The sequence below is a fragment of the Pseudophryne corroboree genome, chromosome 4, assembly GCF_028390025.1.
Source record: "Pseudophryne corroboree isolate aPseCor3 chromosome 4, aPseCor3.hap2, whole genome shotgun sequence".
NCBI lineage: Eukaryota > Metazoa > Chordata > Amphibia > Anura > Myobatrachidae > Pseudophryne > Pseudophryne corroboree.
Window position 1 is genome coordinate 332868207 of NC_086447.1, and position 17061 is coordinate 332885267.

The 17061-nt window shown below is 44.8% G+C and overlaps 1 protein-coding gene across 2 annotated transcripts in view; it reads right to left on the reverse strand.

Moving 5' to 3' along the window:
• ATP13A3 (ATPase 13A3) overlaps positions 1-17061 on the reverse strand; it is a 326626-nt gene that overhangs the window by 158594 nt on the left and 150971 nt on the right. For both annotated transcript variants that reach the window (XM_063916425.1, XM_063916424.1), the window contains exons 2-3: positions 7639-7735; positions 6439-6612 (exon numbers count right to left, since the gene is read on the reverse strand). In XM_063916425.1, coding sequence (XP_063772495.1) covers positions 6439-6612; positions 7639-7683 — 219 coding nt within the window. In that variant the 5' untranslated portion in view covers positions 7684-7735. The remainder of the gene's footprint in view (positions 1-6438; positions 6613-7638; positions 7736-17061) is intronic.

Sequence of the window (17061 nt, forward strand, 5' to 3'; positions counted from 1 at the left end):
ATTATTTAGAAGCTACCGAAGTATAACTACTACTGCTCAGACAAACTTGAACATAAAGAAATTAGGGATTGTATTAGGGAACAGTCATGTTATTGCTTACTATATAGTGCCTTGTGGGTGGGATGTACAATATATTATTTATTAGTAGTGTAGCCAGTCTAGCACAAAGCGCTTGATAACCATCCATTGTTCTGTTCCTTTGAGATTTTTGTCATAAGAAGAGAGACCTCAAAAGGAAGGTTGGAACCGTGGACGACCCCAGGTGGAAGAGTCTCCCATCTGAACTGATCAGACACCAGTGGGGAATAAAAAAGTTCCTCCAATTGCACTGAAGGAGGAAAGGTCACTGTCTCTTTCTTGTTGCGCTTGAACAAAGACGTATCCTGAGGAGGGGATTATGACAAATCCTCAATAAGCAGAACAGATCAAACCTGTTAAGGACTCTACATTCACGAAGCTAGTAGGTTCCTTCTCTGGAACATATGACAGATCCAGATCAGAATCTTGCTGCAAATCGTCCTCTGCGAAGGAGTGATGAAGCCTCAGAGTCTGATTCGTAGGCATACTTAAGGGGAATGGGTGTTAACTAAGCTAGTCCTTGTGTAAGTTTCCTTAATAACTCTATTTAGTTCACAAGTTTGGGGGGGGGGGGGAATAAGATTTTAAACCTACCGGTAAATCTTTTTCTCCTAGTCCGAAGAGGATGCTGGGGACTCCGTAAGGACCATGGGGAATAGACGGGCTCCGCAGGAGACATGGGCACTAAAAAGAACTTTAGATATGGGTGTGCACTGGCTCCGCCCTCTATGCCCCTCCTCCAGACCTCAGTTAAAGAAACTTTGCCCAGAGGAGACAGACAGTACGAGGAAAGGATTTTTGTTAATCTAAGGGCAAGATTCATACCAGCCCACACCATCCACATCTGGATATACGAACCAGTCAACTGTATGAAACAAAACAGCATCAGCCCGAGACTGATCAAAACTGTAACATAACCCTTATGTAAGCAATAACTATATACAAGTCTTGCAGAATGTAGTCCGCACTGGGACGGGCGCCCAGCATCCTCTACGGACTACGAGAAAAAGATTTACCGGTAGGTTTAAAATCTTATTTTCTCTTACGTCCTAGAGGATGCTGGGGACTCCGTAAGGACCATGGGGTTTATACCAAAGCTCCAAAACGGGCGGGAGAGTGCGGATGACTCTGCAGCACCGATTGAGCAAACATGAGGTCCTCATCAGCCAGGGTATCAAACTTGTAGAACTTTGCAAAGGTGTTTGAACCCGACCAAGTCGCTGCTCGGCAAAGCTGTAATGCCGAGACCCCTCAGGCAGCCGCCCAAGAAGAGCCCACCTTCCTAGTGGAATGGGCCTTTACCAAATTTGGTACCGGCAATCCAGCCGTAGAATGAGCCTGCTGAATCGTGTTACAGATCCAGCGAGCAATAGTCTGCTTAGAAGCAGGAGCGCCAACCTTGTTGGCTGCATACAGGACAAACAGAGACTCTGTTTTCCTCACCCTAGCCGTTCTGGCTACATAAATTTTCAATGCCCTGACCACATCAAGGGACTCGGAATCCTCCAAGTCCCGCGTAGCCACAGGCACTACAATAGGTTGGTTCATATGAAAAGAAAAAACCACCTTGGGCAAAAATTGAGGACGAGTCCGCAACTCTGCTCTATCCACATGGAAAACCAGATAGGGGCTTTTGTGAGATAAAGCCGCCAATTCCGACACTCGCCTTGCCGATGTCAAGGCCAACAACATGACCACTTTCCAAGTGAGATACTTAAATTCCACCGTTTTAAGAGGTTCAAACCAGTGAGACTTAAGGAAACGTAACACCACGTTAAGGTCCCAGGGTGCCACTGGAGGCACAAAAGGAGGCTGGATATGCAGCACTCCCTTCACAAAAGTCTGTACTTCCGGAAGAGAAGCCAATTCCTTCTGAAAGAAAATGGATAGGGCCGAAATCTGAACCTTAGTGGAGCCTAATTTTAGGCCCAAATTCACTCCAGTCTGTAGGAAGTGAAGGAAACGGCCCAGATGGAATTCTTCTGGAGGAGCATTCCTGGACTCACACCAAGAGACATACTTCCTCCAAATACAGTGATAATGTTTCGCTGTCATGTCCTTTCTAGCCTTTATCAGAGTAGGAATGACCTCATCCGGAATGCCCTTTTCCGCTAGGATCCGGTGTTCAACCACCATGCCGTCAAACGCAGCCGCAGTAAGTCTTGGAACAGACATGGCCCCTGTTGTAACAGGTCCTCTCTGAGAGGAAGAGGCCACGGATCTTCTGTGAGCATTTCCTGCAGATCCGGATACCAGGCCCTTCCAGGCCAATCTGGAACAATGAGAATTGTCAGTACTTCTCTTCGTCTTATGATTCTCAATATCTTGGAGATGAGGGGAAGAGGAGGAAACACATAGACCGACTGGAACACCCACGGTGTCACCAGGACGTCCACTGCTACCGCCTGAGGGTCCCTCGACCTGGCGCAATACCTCGGTAGCTTTTTGTTGAGGCGCGACGCCATCATGTCTATCTGAGGCAGTCCCCACTGACTTGCAATCTCTGCGAAGACTTCCTGATAAAGTCCCAATCTCCTGGATATAGATCGTGCCTGCTGAGGAAGTCTGCTTCCCAGTTGTCCACTCCCGGGATGAAGACTGCTGTCAGAGCGCTTACATGATTTTCCGCCCAGCGAAGAATCCTGGTGGCTTCTGCCATTGCCACTCTGCTCTTTGTTCCGCCTTGGCGGTTTACATGAGCCACTGCGGTGATGTTGTCTGACTGAATCAGAACCGGTAGGTCGCGAAGGAAAGTCTCCGCTTGATGAAGGCCGTTGTATATCGCCCTCAACTCCAGTACGTTGATGTGAAGACAAGTCTCCTAGCTTGACCAGAGACCCTGAAAGTTTCTCCCCTGTGTGACTGCTCCTCAACCTCGGAGGCTCGCGTCCGTGGTTACCAGAACCCAGTCCTGAATGCCAAACCTGCGACCCTCCAGAAGGTGAGCACTCTGCAGCCACCACAGGAGAGATACCCTGGCCTTGGAGGACAGGGTGATCATCTGATGAATCTGTAGATGAGACCCGGACCACTTGTCCAAAAGGTCCCATTGAAAAGTTCTCGCACGGAACCTGCCGAATGGAATGGCCTCGTAAGTTGCCACCATCTTTCCCATAACTCGAGTGCAGTGATGCACCGACACCATTTTTGGCTTCAATAGGTCCTTGACCAAAGACACGAGTTCTTGGGCCTTTTCCGTCGGAAGATAAACCCTTTTCTGGTCTGTATCCAGAACTATGCCTAAGAAAGGCAAACGAGTCGTTGGAACCAACTGTGACTTCGGGATATTGAGAATCCAGCCGTGCTGTTGCAACACCCTCAGGGAGAGTGATACGCTGTTCAGTAACGGTTCTCTCGATCTCGCTTTTATTAGGAGATCGTCCAAGTAAGGGATAATTGTGACACCCTGCTTGCGCAGGAGCACCATAATTTCCGCCATTACCTTTGTGAAAATTCTCGGGGCCGTGGAAAGCCCAAACGGCAACATCTGAAATTGGTAACCTCAGGAACGCCTGATGAGGCGGATATATGGGGACATGAAGGTATGCATCCTTTATGTCCAGGGACACCATATAATCCCCCCTTCCAGGCTGGCGATGACCGCTCTGAGCGACTCCATCTTGAACTTGAACCTTTTTAAGTATAGGTTTAAGGATTTTAAAATCAAAATGGGCTTGACCGAACCGTCCGGTTTCGGGACTACAAACGGGGTTGAGTAATACCCCATCCCCTGCTGCAGCAGGGGGACTTTGACCACCACTTGCTGAAGACACAATTTTTGAATTGCATTTAACACTATCTCCCTCTCTGTGGGAGAAGCCGGTAGGGACGATTTGAAAAAAACGGTGAGGAGGCACCTCTTCGGATTCCAGCTTGTAACCTTGGGAAACAATTTCTATTGCCCAGGGATCCACCTGTGAGTGAACCCAGACGTGGCTGAAAAGTCGAAGACGTGCTACCACTGGGGCGGACTCCCTCAGCGGAGCCCCAGCATCATGCAGTGGATTTTGTAGAGGCCGGGGAGGACTTCTGCTCCTGCGAACTAGCTGTGGTTGGCAGCTTTTTCCCCCTGCCCTTACCTCTGGCAAGAAAGGAAGATCCCCGCACTCTCTTGGGTTTATGCGACGAAAAGGACTGCATCTGATAATGTGGCGTTTTCTTAGGCTGTGAGAAAACATAAGGCAAAAAAGTTGATTTACCTGCCGTAGCCGTGGAAACAAGGTCTGTGAGACCTTCCCCAAACAATTCCTCACCCTTGTAAGGTAAACCCTCCATATGCCTCTTCGAGTCGGCATCGTCCGTCCATTGTCGGGTCCATAGGGCTCGTCTAGCCGAAATCGCCATAGCATTGGCCCTGGAACCCAGTAGGCCAATGTCTCTCTGAGCATCCCTCATATACAGGACAGCATCTTTAATATGACCCAGGGTCAATAAAATGGTTTCCCTATCCAGCGTATCTATATCAGCAGATAAGGTATCTGTCCACGCTGCTACAGCGCTACAAACCCAAGCCGACGCTATCGCCGGTCTGAGTAAGGTACCAGTATGTGTGTAAATAGACTTCAAGGTAGTCTCCTGCCTGCGATCAGCAGGATCCTTGAGGGTTGTCGTATCTTGAGATGGCAGCGCTACCTTTTTGGATAAGCGAGTCAACGCTTTATCCACCCTCGGGGAGGATTCCCACCGTAACCTGTCCTTAGTAGGGAACGGATACGCCATAAGAATCCTTTTTGGGAATCTGTAGCTTTTTGTCTGGAGATTCCCAAGCCTTTTCAAATAATTCGTTCAGCTCGTGATATGGGGGAAAGGTTACCTCAGGTTTCTTTTTCTTATACATGCGCACCCTCGTGTCAGGGACAGAGGGGTGTCATCTGTGATATGCAACACCTCTTTTATTGCAATGATCAAATAATGAATAATTTTAGCCAAGTTTGGCTGCAACTTTGCATCATCGTAGTCGACCCTGGAGTCAGAATCCGTGTCGGTATCAGTGTCTACTATTTGGGATAGTGGGCGCCTTTGACACCAAGAAGGTCCCTGCGACATAGTGAAAGGCAGGGTTTGACTCCCTGTACCTTCCCTGGACTCAGCTTTGTCCAACCTTTTTTGCAATAAATTCACATTAGCATTTAAAACATTCCACATATCCAACCAGTCAGGTGTCGGAGTTGCCGACGGAGACACCACACTCATTTGCTCCACCTCCTCCTTAGAAGAGCCTTCCGCTTCAGACATGCCGACACACGCGTACCGACACACCACACACTCAGGGAATTCTCTATCTGGAGACAGTTCCCCCACAAGGCTCTTTGGAGAGACAGAGAGAGAGTATGCCAGCACACACCCAGCGCCAAGACCCAGGGAAAAAATTACCCATATAGCGCTTTTAATATATATATATATATATATATATATATATATATATATATAACAGTGCAACAAGTTATGTGCCCCTCCCCCCTTCTTTCAAACCCCCTGTCACCGTGTTCAGCAGGGGAGACTCCGGGGAGCCAGCTTCTCAGCGGTGTGCTGTGGAGAAAATGGCGCTGGTGAGTGCTGAGGATCAAGCTCCGCCCCCTCAGCGGCAGGCTTCGGTCCCGCTCGATTACTTTCAAAAACTGTCTGGGGATCTCTTATATATAATGCAGAGCCCATATATGCGCCCCCCCTGCGCCCTGCACCCTTACAGTGCCTGCCGTGTGTGTGTTGTGCGGGAGCAATGGCGCTGCGCGTTACCTCAGTGAAGATCTGAAGTCTTCTGCCGCCTGTGAAGTCTTCTTTCTTCTCATACTCACCCAGCTTCTATCTTCCGGCTCTGTGAGGAGGACGGCGGCGCGACTCCGGGACGAACAGCTAGGAGAGACCTGCGTTCCGACTCCCTCTGGAGCTAATGGTGTCCAGTAGCCTAAGAAGCAGAGCCTAGCAGTAAAGTAGGTCTGCTTCTCTCCCCTCAGTCCCTCGATGCAGGGAGTCTGTTGCCAGCAGGCTCCCTGAAAATAAAAAACCTAACAAAATTACTTTCTTTCAGGAAACTCAGGAGATCTCCCTGTAATGCACCCAGTCTGTTCTGGGCACAGTATCAAACTGAGGTCTGGAGGAGGGGCATAGAGGGAGGAGCCAGTGCACACCCATATCTAAAGTTCTTTTTAGTGCCCATGTCTCCTGCGGAGCCCGTCTATTCCCCATGGTCCTTACGAAGTCCCCAGCATCCTCTAGGACGTAAGAGAAAAACAAATGGCGAGATAAATAACCATTTTTGAAAATTCGTCTGCAGAAGAGTTGATAGCACAAAGCAATGTTTAATATGTACATATCAGCCAGTTGCAGCCAGGTCAAACTACACTGACAACTCAGACTTACAGTTGTTCTCAGCAGCACGACGTCACAGTCTTTCAATGTCGTTTGAGTGCACGTTGCCTTCACACGCCACTTAGGCATCCAATAGAGAAGAAGTAGGAGAAAGCCACCGGTACACAGCACTCCTACAGCTACTAGAGCCAACTTCCACCGACACAGATTGTAACCATAAATCTCCTGTATGGTGAAATTAAGAAACATTGTTAGTTCTTCTGCGATTTAGCTGGATAATGCAAAATAAATAGTTAGAGAGGCGGAGTGATGCTTCATTTGGTTTACTGAGAAAACAAAAAATAAAAAAAACATTAAAAAATGGAAAAGCATTAACTTATTCACAAAACCTTTCAGGTAGTGTGTTAATCCTATAGTGCTGTGATTTACAATCACCAATATATTGCTAACATTTACATATAGAAGGTGATAACGACAGATTAAGGCTTTTTTTTTTATTTTTTAAATATAACTTGACAAGGGTCTAAACACAAATACACCCTAATGATATTTTTAAACTACATAATTAGCTGCTCTTTGCATACAAAAAAATCCCTTCTCCACTTGTATATAGGAAGCACTTTGTACTCTACAAGTGGGAGCATGACACTACCTTAATATAAAGTTAGATCTAATTGCAGGATATCCTTTTATATTAAAGTGGGGTGTGATATATAAATATATTAGAAAGGCCGTCTCCAAAAGACTACTTGACCTCAACAAGCCCCATTTGTATATCAATATTTCCCAGAGTAGACTTAATTAGTGCTTGGCAAGAGCCCATTATTTGATTATAATCACTATACCGTATGTAGACACTCCTACACTAGTGTGTGCACTGTTACTACTACTAAGGATTATTATCATCGCGGTTTAAGGGTAGTAAAACCAAAGAAGCTTAGTAGGACGTGTTCTGTAGCTCAGTGATACTATTCTGGGCATCTGTAGGCTAAGTGAAGTGTTGATAAAGCTTTTGAAGTTTTTTTTTGGAGGGTTATTTATGGCACTAACTGAAAAACCAAATCATTTAGAGACACAACAAACTGAATAAAGGGAAAATTAAGACAGGAAGTGGTAGAACACAATAACAGCTAAAGAGACATCACAAGCTTAAAATAAATACAATATTGTTTTTTGTACTCTCTTGCTAAATTACAGAGATGAGGTCTTCTATGTTATATGCAGTACTGGGAGATGGAAGTATGTGCTCACCATCTCATCCTCCTGCCCCTTGTTGATCTTCTCCCCATTCTCCATGTTCTCCAACCTCTGCAAGTAATCGACCAAAGTTCAAGATACCGGACTTATGCTAAAAAAAGAAACATTGCAAGATGAGATATGGCATAAGCAGATATAAATCTGAAATCAGTTACTAGGAACCGCATTATTAGCCAGATTCTCTGCTTTACAGAGAATAAAGGACCCCATCCACTAGGCTGACCTGTCTGAGCTACATGTCGCATCAGATTTCTCTTAAGGGGGGTACACACTAAAGAGATGTGTGCTGAGCGATCTATCACAGACCGCTCAGCACACATCTCTCTCCCCCGCTCAGCACAGCGCGATGAATGCTGAGCGAGGGAAGGGGGGGGGGGGAAGATAGGGTGCCACTCACTTCACACCTCCTGGGAATCAGATCGGATCCTGGGCTTAAATTATCACTATACAGGTTGAGTATCCCATATCCAAATATTCCGAAATACGGAATATTCTGAAATACGGACTTTATTGAGTGAGATAGTGAAACCTTTGTTTTTTGATGGCTCAATGTACACAAACTTTGTTTAATACACAAAGTTATTAAAAATATTGTATTAAATGACCTTCAGTCTGTGTGTATAAGGTGTATATGAAACATAAATGCATTCTGTGCTTAGATTTGGGTCCCATCACCATGATATCTCATTATGGTATACAATTAATCCAAAATACGGAAAAATCCATTCTCCAAAATACCTCTGGTCCCAAGCATTTTGGATAAGGGATACTCAACCTGTATTCACATCAGATATATCTGATGCGATCTATCATGTGCTGACAGATAGCATCAGATATCTCTGATGCGCACATGCTACATGTGAGATATCGGACACGGGACCGCGCATCGGATCGGAGGAGCATTCAGATGTGACACTTTTCATCAGATTTTTTAGTCAGATGCGTCAAAATCTGATGAAAAGTGCCCAAATCGGACAAGTGGATGGGGGCCTTAAGGAGGACATTCCCTGAGCAATACTGCCCCACCACAACGCAAGCTCTAGTCTACTGTGAGATTCCAAAGATTGTAAGTGAAACTTAAGGGCCCCCATACACTAGAACGATAATGCCCGATTTCATCCAATTTCGGGCATCCAGGCCGATATAGCGTGTGAAATCGGGCATTTTGGATGTGTTTCCGATCCGATCCGCGTTCCCATGAGGGTCGTATCGGCTCCCTTAGATCGTTCGTGCTGCACTCGTGATATGCCGGTTCCCGCAGGCATGGCTGGGATCGCATACGATATATTGCATGCAAAATGTACCATATCGTATGGAATCGTATGGAACCACTCCCGGGAAGCTCCCGGGAGAGTTCAAGAGAAATCGCCTCCGACTTCAGCCTCAGACATATCGTTGTAGTGTATGGGGCCCTTTACTGTAATGCTCTTAAGAACACAAAAGGAAAAAAGGGGTGAGAATCTCTGCACTAGATTTCTCCTCAGTTTGTTGCAGTGCATGTAATATGCTGCCTAAAAAATTCAGAAGACCCTCACTAATCTTTTACAGGGTCCATATAAGAAAGATTCCCGTTTTATATATTATAATATTTTGGGTTAGAAGTCAAAGGTTAGCAAAATGACTTTTGTATAAAAAAACAATAAAATCATATATATCAGTGACAATGTTATGTGTCAAGAGGTTACAAATATGAATACACTTATGTTTTAATATTTCTTTGGTTATGGTGATTGATTTTTTTAAATTTATTATATGCATAAATTGCACAGAGTGATAGACCTGGCAATTATCAATTAGAATAGTAGTTAATTCCTAGTTTATAAATGCTTCTCAGTGGTCCCAAAAATAAATCAGTGCTATATCAGCATAATAATTAGTATCCATACCTAGTAAAATATCAAGGTAAGCAGTGCTGTATCAGTGTAACTGGTAATTTGTACCTATTCCTTATGAGACATGAAAAGCAGTAGAGTCAAGAACTAAAAGTGCAATAATGTGTTACATCCACTTACTTGGTATGCAAGGCTGTATCAGTTATACTGATGTTTACTACAGACTTGTTAGTTTTCACAAAAATGTACCAATGTTTTTATCCTTGAATGCTAATGTTCATGCAACTTTCTATTCAAATCGCCGGCATAAGAGTATATAGCTCATAATTCAAACAGCAACAAAAAATTCAAAAGGAAACGATCATACTGTAAGTGTGCTTCAATCTTGGAGACATATAAACCCTGCTAGTTCTGCACATTTTTTGCTAGAGATCACACCAATATTTTAAAGTACAAGAAGTTAGTACTAAATAATGTGTCTGACACAGAAATTATTTATACGGTGTCCAAAAACGATTGTCACATTTGACATCAGGAATAGCTGTAATATTTAACCTAAATGGTTCCTAGAAATCTGATAATTAAACAGTCATAATAACCTTAGGATGAAAAAGTTTCATAACAAGAGACAATATGCCTTGAGCACAGGTAAGGGCAATTATTATAACCACTAGACAAAAGGTAGATGCTAGAACCAAGTTGAAGAAAAGACCTCTGATGTCAGGGCGAGGAGCTAAGCTGGCAGGATAGTTCTTTTATTATCCTCGCCACCAACTACTCCCTTTAGTAACCCGGTGGCGAGCAAAGTTGAGCAAGCCACCGACCCCGAATCGTGATGAGCGAAGCGAGCCCGCGAGGCTACATTTCGGTTGCCTTGTTCGGACATGGCTCCTCCCCTGGTGATGTCAGAGGTCCTTTCTCCAACTTGGACAGACCGCTTGTTTAAGCAGCAACAGTAGAAAGTAGGCCAGCATGTCTGATTCCGCCTGTTTCTGCATTCTCGCAGTCATGGATTGCCAGCGGACGGTGGATGAGAGAACATCGGGGACTAGCTGGTAAGAAGGAACAAGGAAAACCCTACTGCTGTCCATGTTAGAGTAGCATCTGCGCCCTGATAACATGCAGACATTGCAGGGTGCAGACTGCAATCAAGGATGAGAGAGGACAGAGGAAAGGAAATACCTACCTCCAGAGACACCGGGGATAATTTGCTGGGAAGAGGGAAGCACTGAGAGTACATGTCTGGTAGAGCCCCTGTGCACACAGCAGGACAACATAGATAGATAATGTATTTCACCCCAATGGGCTTGCTCACATCACCGCCAGTAACCAAAAAGCATTGCCGTGTATAGTATATCTTGAACTGGAGACCAATCTCTGTTGCTCTTTGTGAGTGACCTAAAGTTCAACCAATAAAGTCCTTCTAATTAGCTGACCCTCCTGGGTCAAATACTTGTGACTAATATTACTTAGAGTCTTAAAGTGCATACACACTCGGCGTTTTTGCCCAGTGTGTATGCACAGCGATGATGTGAACATTGCTGGCAGGAAAATAGCTCAGTGCATACACACTGAGCTATTTTCACTGTGCCCAGCGATGTTCATGCGGGGGTGAAGCACTTTCCACAGTAGGAGACTATGGAAAGTGGTTCACTCAGCTGTTCAAACAAGCCAACGGACAGCGACGGGCAGCGATGCTCAAAGTAGCTCAAAATGACAAAAGTGAGCTACTTTGAGCTCAAAATTGGCTAGTGTGTATGGGCCTTTCATGTTTGCTAGCAGATTTGGAATATTTTTTCCAAGAAAAGAGTGTATGCACATGTGTCACTTTATATTGGATTAAATTACGGGAGGCAAATACATAAATGTGCATGTACAGTATAATGTGTACATTATACAGGTGAAACTCAGGAAACTAGAATATCATGCAAAAGTTAATTTATGTCAGTAATTCAACTTAAAAGGTGAAACTAATATATTATATAGACTCATTACATGCAAAGTGAGATATTTCAAGCCTTTATTTGTTATAATTTGATGATTGTGTTACAGCTTAAGAAACCCCAAATCCTAAATCTTAGAAAATTAGAATATTACATAAAATCAATAAAAAAAGGATTTTAAATACAGAAATGTCGTCCCTCTGAAAAGTATAATCATGCATATGTACTCAGTACTTGGTTTGGGCCTCTTTTGCATGAATTACTGCCTCAATGCGGCGTGGCATGGATTCTATCAGCCTGTGGCACTGCTGAGGAGTTATGGAAGACCAGGATGCTTCAATAGCGGCCTTCAGCTCTTCTGCATTGTTCGGTCTCATGTCTCATCTTTCTCTTGGCATTGTCTTTTATGTTGAATTACTAAAAATAAATAAACTTTTGCACGATATTGTAATTTTCTGAGATTCACCTGTAAGTAAACACCGAATACGCGAGTCCACAATCATTAACAGTGTTGGGATGTCAATATGTAAATTGGCACAAATTAGTCAATATAGGATGTGGATATATCAATAACATGTTTGAATGTAATTAGCCTACTTTGAAAAGAATTGTACGTACTTCATATAATGTATAACAGATAAGAACAGCAGGTGCGTCAGGTAAACACCTGACGAAAATGCCACAAAATAAAGGGCATTGAAATGTTGTAATCCTTGAATAACGTGTGTTCAAATCATTGGAGTGCCGCACCTGCTGTTCTTGCTGACTATCTCCCTGTGAAGGCACCCAGTGCGGTAACTATTTAAGTGGCTGTGCCGGACCCCTGCCGATTTTATATATATATATATATATATATATATATATATATATATATATATATATGTGTGTGTGTAATTAAGGATTAAGAACGTTCCAGGAAAGGCTATGTTAACACCTATTGACATTGGATAAGAATATTCCTCCTCATACAGTGTGTGTGTGTGTGTGTGTGTGTGTGTGTGTGTGTGTGTGTGTATATATATATATATATATTACATAGTATAGGGCGTGAATGCAAGGAAAAGTAATTCTGTAGGAGCAGTATATGGCTTAAAGTGGATCATAACGCCATGAGTGATTTGAGAATCATGTATCCATCATGTGTAGTTGCAGAGGAGGAATATAAAACCTTATGTGTTTGTCGTTTGTAATCATACTGGAGGAACAATATCATACCAGAGGAATAATATCCTATAGGAGGAGGTAGAATATCATCCTATCAGAGTAATGCTCTTATGCGTCCTTTTTCTATAGTTATCACTTTATCACTGAACATTGTGACGTGTCCGTCATATGCAATATATATATATATATATATATATATATATATATATAGCAAGTGGAAAGACTGCGGCACTCATGATCGATGATAATAAAGGTGCTGTTTATTGGATCAAGTCCATCATAAAAATGCCATATAGAGCCGACGTTTCGGTGCCATGCACCGTTTTCAAGGCAGGCATGAACAAGTGGAACAAACAATACAAATGAATAACACTCACCTAAATAGGAGAGAAGTCACCGCCACGGGAGAGCCGGGTCCGGCGCACGCTTCCGCCAGCTGAAGCCGCGGGTGCGTCACGTCCGGTGACGTCAGACAGCATCCGCTTTGGTTACCTTAGCAACGCAAAACGTATGGCCTTACATCGTTCAGCAATCAGCAAAGCCTTAAAGACTAAGGTGGCAGACCAACCTGTGGCCCGTCACTTTCTCTCTGCAGGACATACCTTAGCGCAATTAAAACATATTCTGATTGATCACATACCAGTGTCCATTCGAGGAGGTGATCGTGACGGTAAACTGCTCAAGTGTGAGAGCAGGTGGATTCACGTTCTGAACACTGTAGCCCCCCATGGAATGAACGAGAGACTTAACTGGAATGTATTTCGTTGATAGCCTCGTAGTGAGGCTCTCTTGTTTTCCTTTTTTTCCTTAGTGTCTCAACTGCTGCATTCTCACCGTAGGGACCCATATTTGAGTAACACTAGGTCCTGACCACCTGTGTGACCTGCACCTTAAACATGCCAGCCTATGGAACTGCTCCATCTAGCAATGCCTTGCACGCTGCTGCTGTGGGCTGTTGTAATCATCTGCTGTTCATCATATGCATGTTCCATAGTAGTGATTTTTTTCATAGAACATATGATTAATGATTATCTTTGTGTCTGTTTTTTTTTTTTTTTTTGTTTGTTTTTTTGTTTATTCACTACCGGATCATGTTCTTGTGTTTTGTATGTAGGCACCCGCGGTGAGGGCCGGGGAGATTAGTCAGAGGTTTCCTGCAGTTGGCCCGGCAAACAGACGCGTCGCTAGGGCAACGGGACGCGTTGCTAAGGTAACCAAAGCGGATGCTGTCTGACGTCACCGGACGTGACGCACCCGCGGCTTCAGCTGGCGGAAGCGCGCGCCGGACCCGGCTCTCCCGTGGCGGTGACTTCTCTCCTATTTAGGTGAGTGTTATTCATTTGTATTGTTTGTTCCACTTGTTCATGCCTGCCTTGAAAACGGTGCATGGCACCGAAACGTCGGCTCTATATGGCATTTTTATGATGGACTTGATCCAATAAACAGCACCTTTATTATCATCGATCACGAGTGCCGCAGTCTTTCCACTTTCTTTACAATACTTCACTGAAGGCACCGCAAATGATTCATATCAGCGACGAGTGACGGTTCATTTCTGTATATATATATATATATATATATATATATATATATATATAAAATAGGATTTTAATACCTACCGGTAAATCCTTTTCTCTTAGTCCGTAGAGGATGCTGGGGATGCTTCAAGAACCATGGGGTATAGACAGGATCCGCAGGAGACATAGGCACACTATAAGACTTTGAATGGGTGTGAAGTGGCTCCTCCCTCTATGCCCCTCCTCCAGACTCCAGTTATAGGAACTGTGCCCGGGGAGACGGACATTTAGAAGAAAAGGATTTATTAAATTATTTGAAACTACGGTGAGATACGTACCAGCTCACACCTCCAACACGCTGTACAACATGGCATTCAACAACAACGCATGCAACGGCATGACCACCAACAGTCACAGATTGACTAAACTCGAAGCAACATGAGCGTAACTATAACCAAACTGCAGATACAGCCCACACTGGGACTTGCACCCAGCATCCTCTACGGACTAAGAGAAAAGGATTTACCGGTAGGTATTAAAATCCTATTTTCTCATGCGTCCTAGAGGATGCTGGGGATACTTCAAGAACCATGGGGTTTATACCAAAGCTGTAGAACGGGCGGGAGAGTGCGGATGACTCTGCAGCACCGATTGACCAAACAAGAGGTCCTCCTCAGCCAGGGTATCAAACTTGTAAAACTTCGCAAAGGTGTTTGATCCCGACCAAGTAGCAGCTCGGCAAAGTTGTAACGCCGAGACTCCTCAGGCAGCCGCCCAGGATGAGCCCACCTTTCTGGTAGAATGGGCTTTCACCAATTTCGTAACGGCAATCCTGCCATAGAATGAGCATGCTGAATCGTATTACAAATCCAGCGCGCAATAGTCGGCTTAGAAGCAGGAGCCCCAATCTTGTTGGGAACCCACAGGACAAACAGAGCCTCTGTTTTCTAATCTGAGCCGTCCTGGCGACATAGATCTTCAAAGCTCTGACCACATTGAGAGACTTTGATTCCGCCAAGGCGTCAGTAGCCACTGGCACCACAATAGGCTGGTTCACGTGAAATGATGAAACCACTTTCGGCAGAAATTGCTGACGAGTTCTCAACTCCGCTCTATCAGCATGGAAAATTAAATAGGGGCTTTTGTGAGACAAAGCCGCCAACTCAGACACTCGCCTTACGGATGCCAAGGCCAACAACATGACTACTTTCCAAGTAAGGAATTCTAAATCAACCTTGCGCAAAGGTTCAAACCAATGCGATTGAAGGAACTGCAACACCACATTAAGATCCCACGGTGCCACAGGAGGCACAAATGGAGGTTGGATGTGTAGCACGCCTTTCACGAAGGTCTGAACTTCTGGAAGGGAGACCAATTCTTTCTGAAAAAGATCGACAAGGCCGAAATCTGTACTTTAATGGAGCCTAACTTTAGGCTCGCATCCACACCTGCTTGTAGAAAATGGAGCAAACGCCCCAGGTGAAATTCTTCCGTAGGAGCCTTCTTGGATTCACACCAAGACACATATTTTCTCCAAATACGGTGGTAATGCTTTGCCGTTACTTCTTTTCTAGCCTGAAGAAGTGTGGGAATGACTTCACTGGGAATACACCTTCGGGCTAGGATTTGGCGTTCAACCGCCACGCTGTCAAACGCAGCCGCGGTAAGTATTGATACACGCACGGCCCCTGTTGCAACAGGTCCTCCCGAAGAGGAAGAGGCCTGGGATCTTCTATGAGCAACTCCTGAAGATCTGGATACCAGGACCTTCTTGGCCAATCCGGAACAATGAGTATCGCCTGAACCCTTGTTTTTATTATAATTTTTATCACCTTTGGAATGAGTGGAAGTGTAGGGAACACATATACCGACGTAAACACCCACGGTATCACTAGGGCGTCCACCGCTATCGCTTGAGGGTCCCTTGACCTGGAACAATATCTCTGAAGTTTCTTGTTGAGGCGGGACGCCATCATGTCTACTTGAGGAACTCCCCAACGACTTGTCACTTCTGCAAAGACCTCTTGATGAAGACCCCACTCTCCTGGATGGAGATCGTGTCTGCTAAGGAAGTCTGCTTCCTAGTTGTCCACTCCTGGAATGAAGACTGCTGACAGAGCGCTGGCATGTCTTTCCGCCCAGCGAAGAATCTTCGTGGCCTCGGCCATCGCCGCTCTGCTCCATGTTCCACCCTGGTGGTTTATGTACGCCACTGCTGTCACGTTGTCCGACTGAATCAAGAAAGGCAGACCTCGAAGAAGATGTTCTGCTTGCAGGATGCCGTTGTAAATGGCCCTTAATTCCAGAATGTTTATGTGTAGACAAGCTTCCTGGCTTGACCACTTTCCCTGAAAGTTTCTTCCCTGTGTTACTGCTCCCCAGGGAGATTCTGGTCCTGGGAGATAGAATTAATTTCCGGTGCATGTCCAGGTGAGACCCGGACCACTTGTCCAACAGGTCCCACTGAAACACCCTGGCATGGAACCTGCCATACGGAATGGCCTCGTAGGCCGCCACCATCTTCGCCAGCAACCGAGTGCATTGAAGAACAGACACCTTTGCTGGTTTCAGAATCTGTTTTACCATGTTCTGTATTTCCAGAGCTTTTTCCACTAGAAGAAAAACTCTCTGCAATTCTGTATCCAGAATCATACCCAGGAACATCAGCCGTGTTGTCGGATCCAACTGTGATTTTGGCAAATTTAGGAGCCAACCATGTTGTTGCAGAATCGTCAGTGAAAGGGCAACATTTTTCAGCAATTGCTACTTGGATCTCGCCTTTATGAGGAGATTGTCCAAGTACGGGATAATTGTGATTCCCTGCTTGCGCAGGAGAACCATAATTTCCGCCATAACCTTGGTGAAAATCCTCGGAGCCGTGGACAGACCAAATGGCAACGTCTGAAATTAATAATGACAATCCTGAACAGCAAAAATCAGGTAAGCCTGATGTAGTGGATA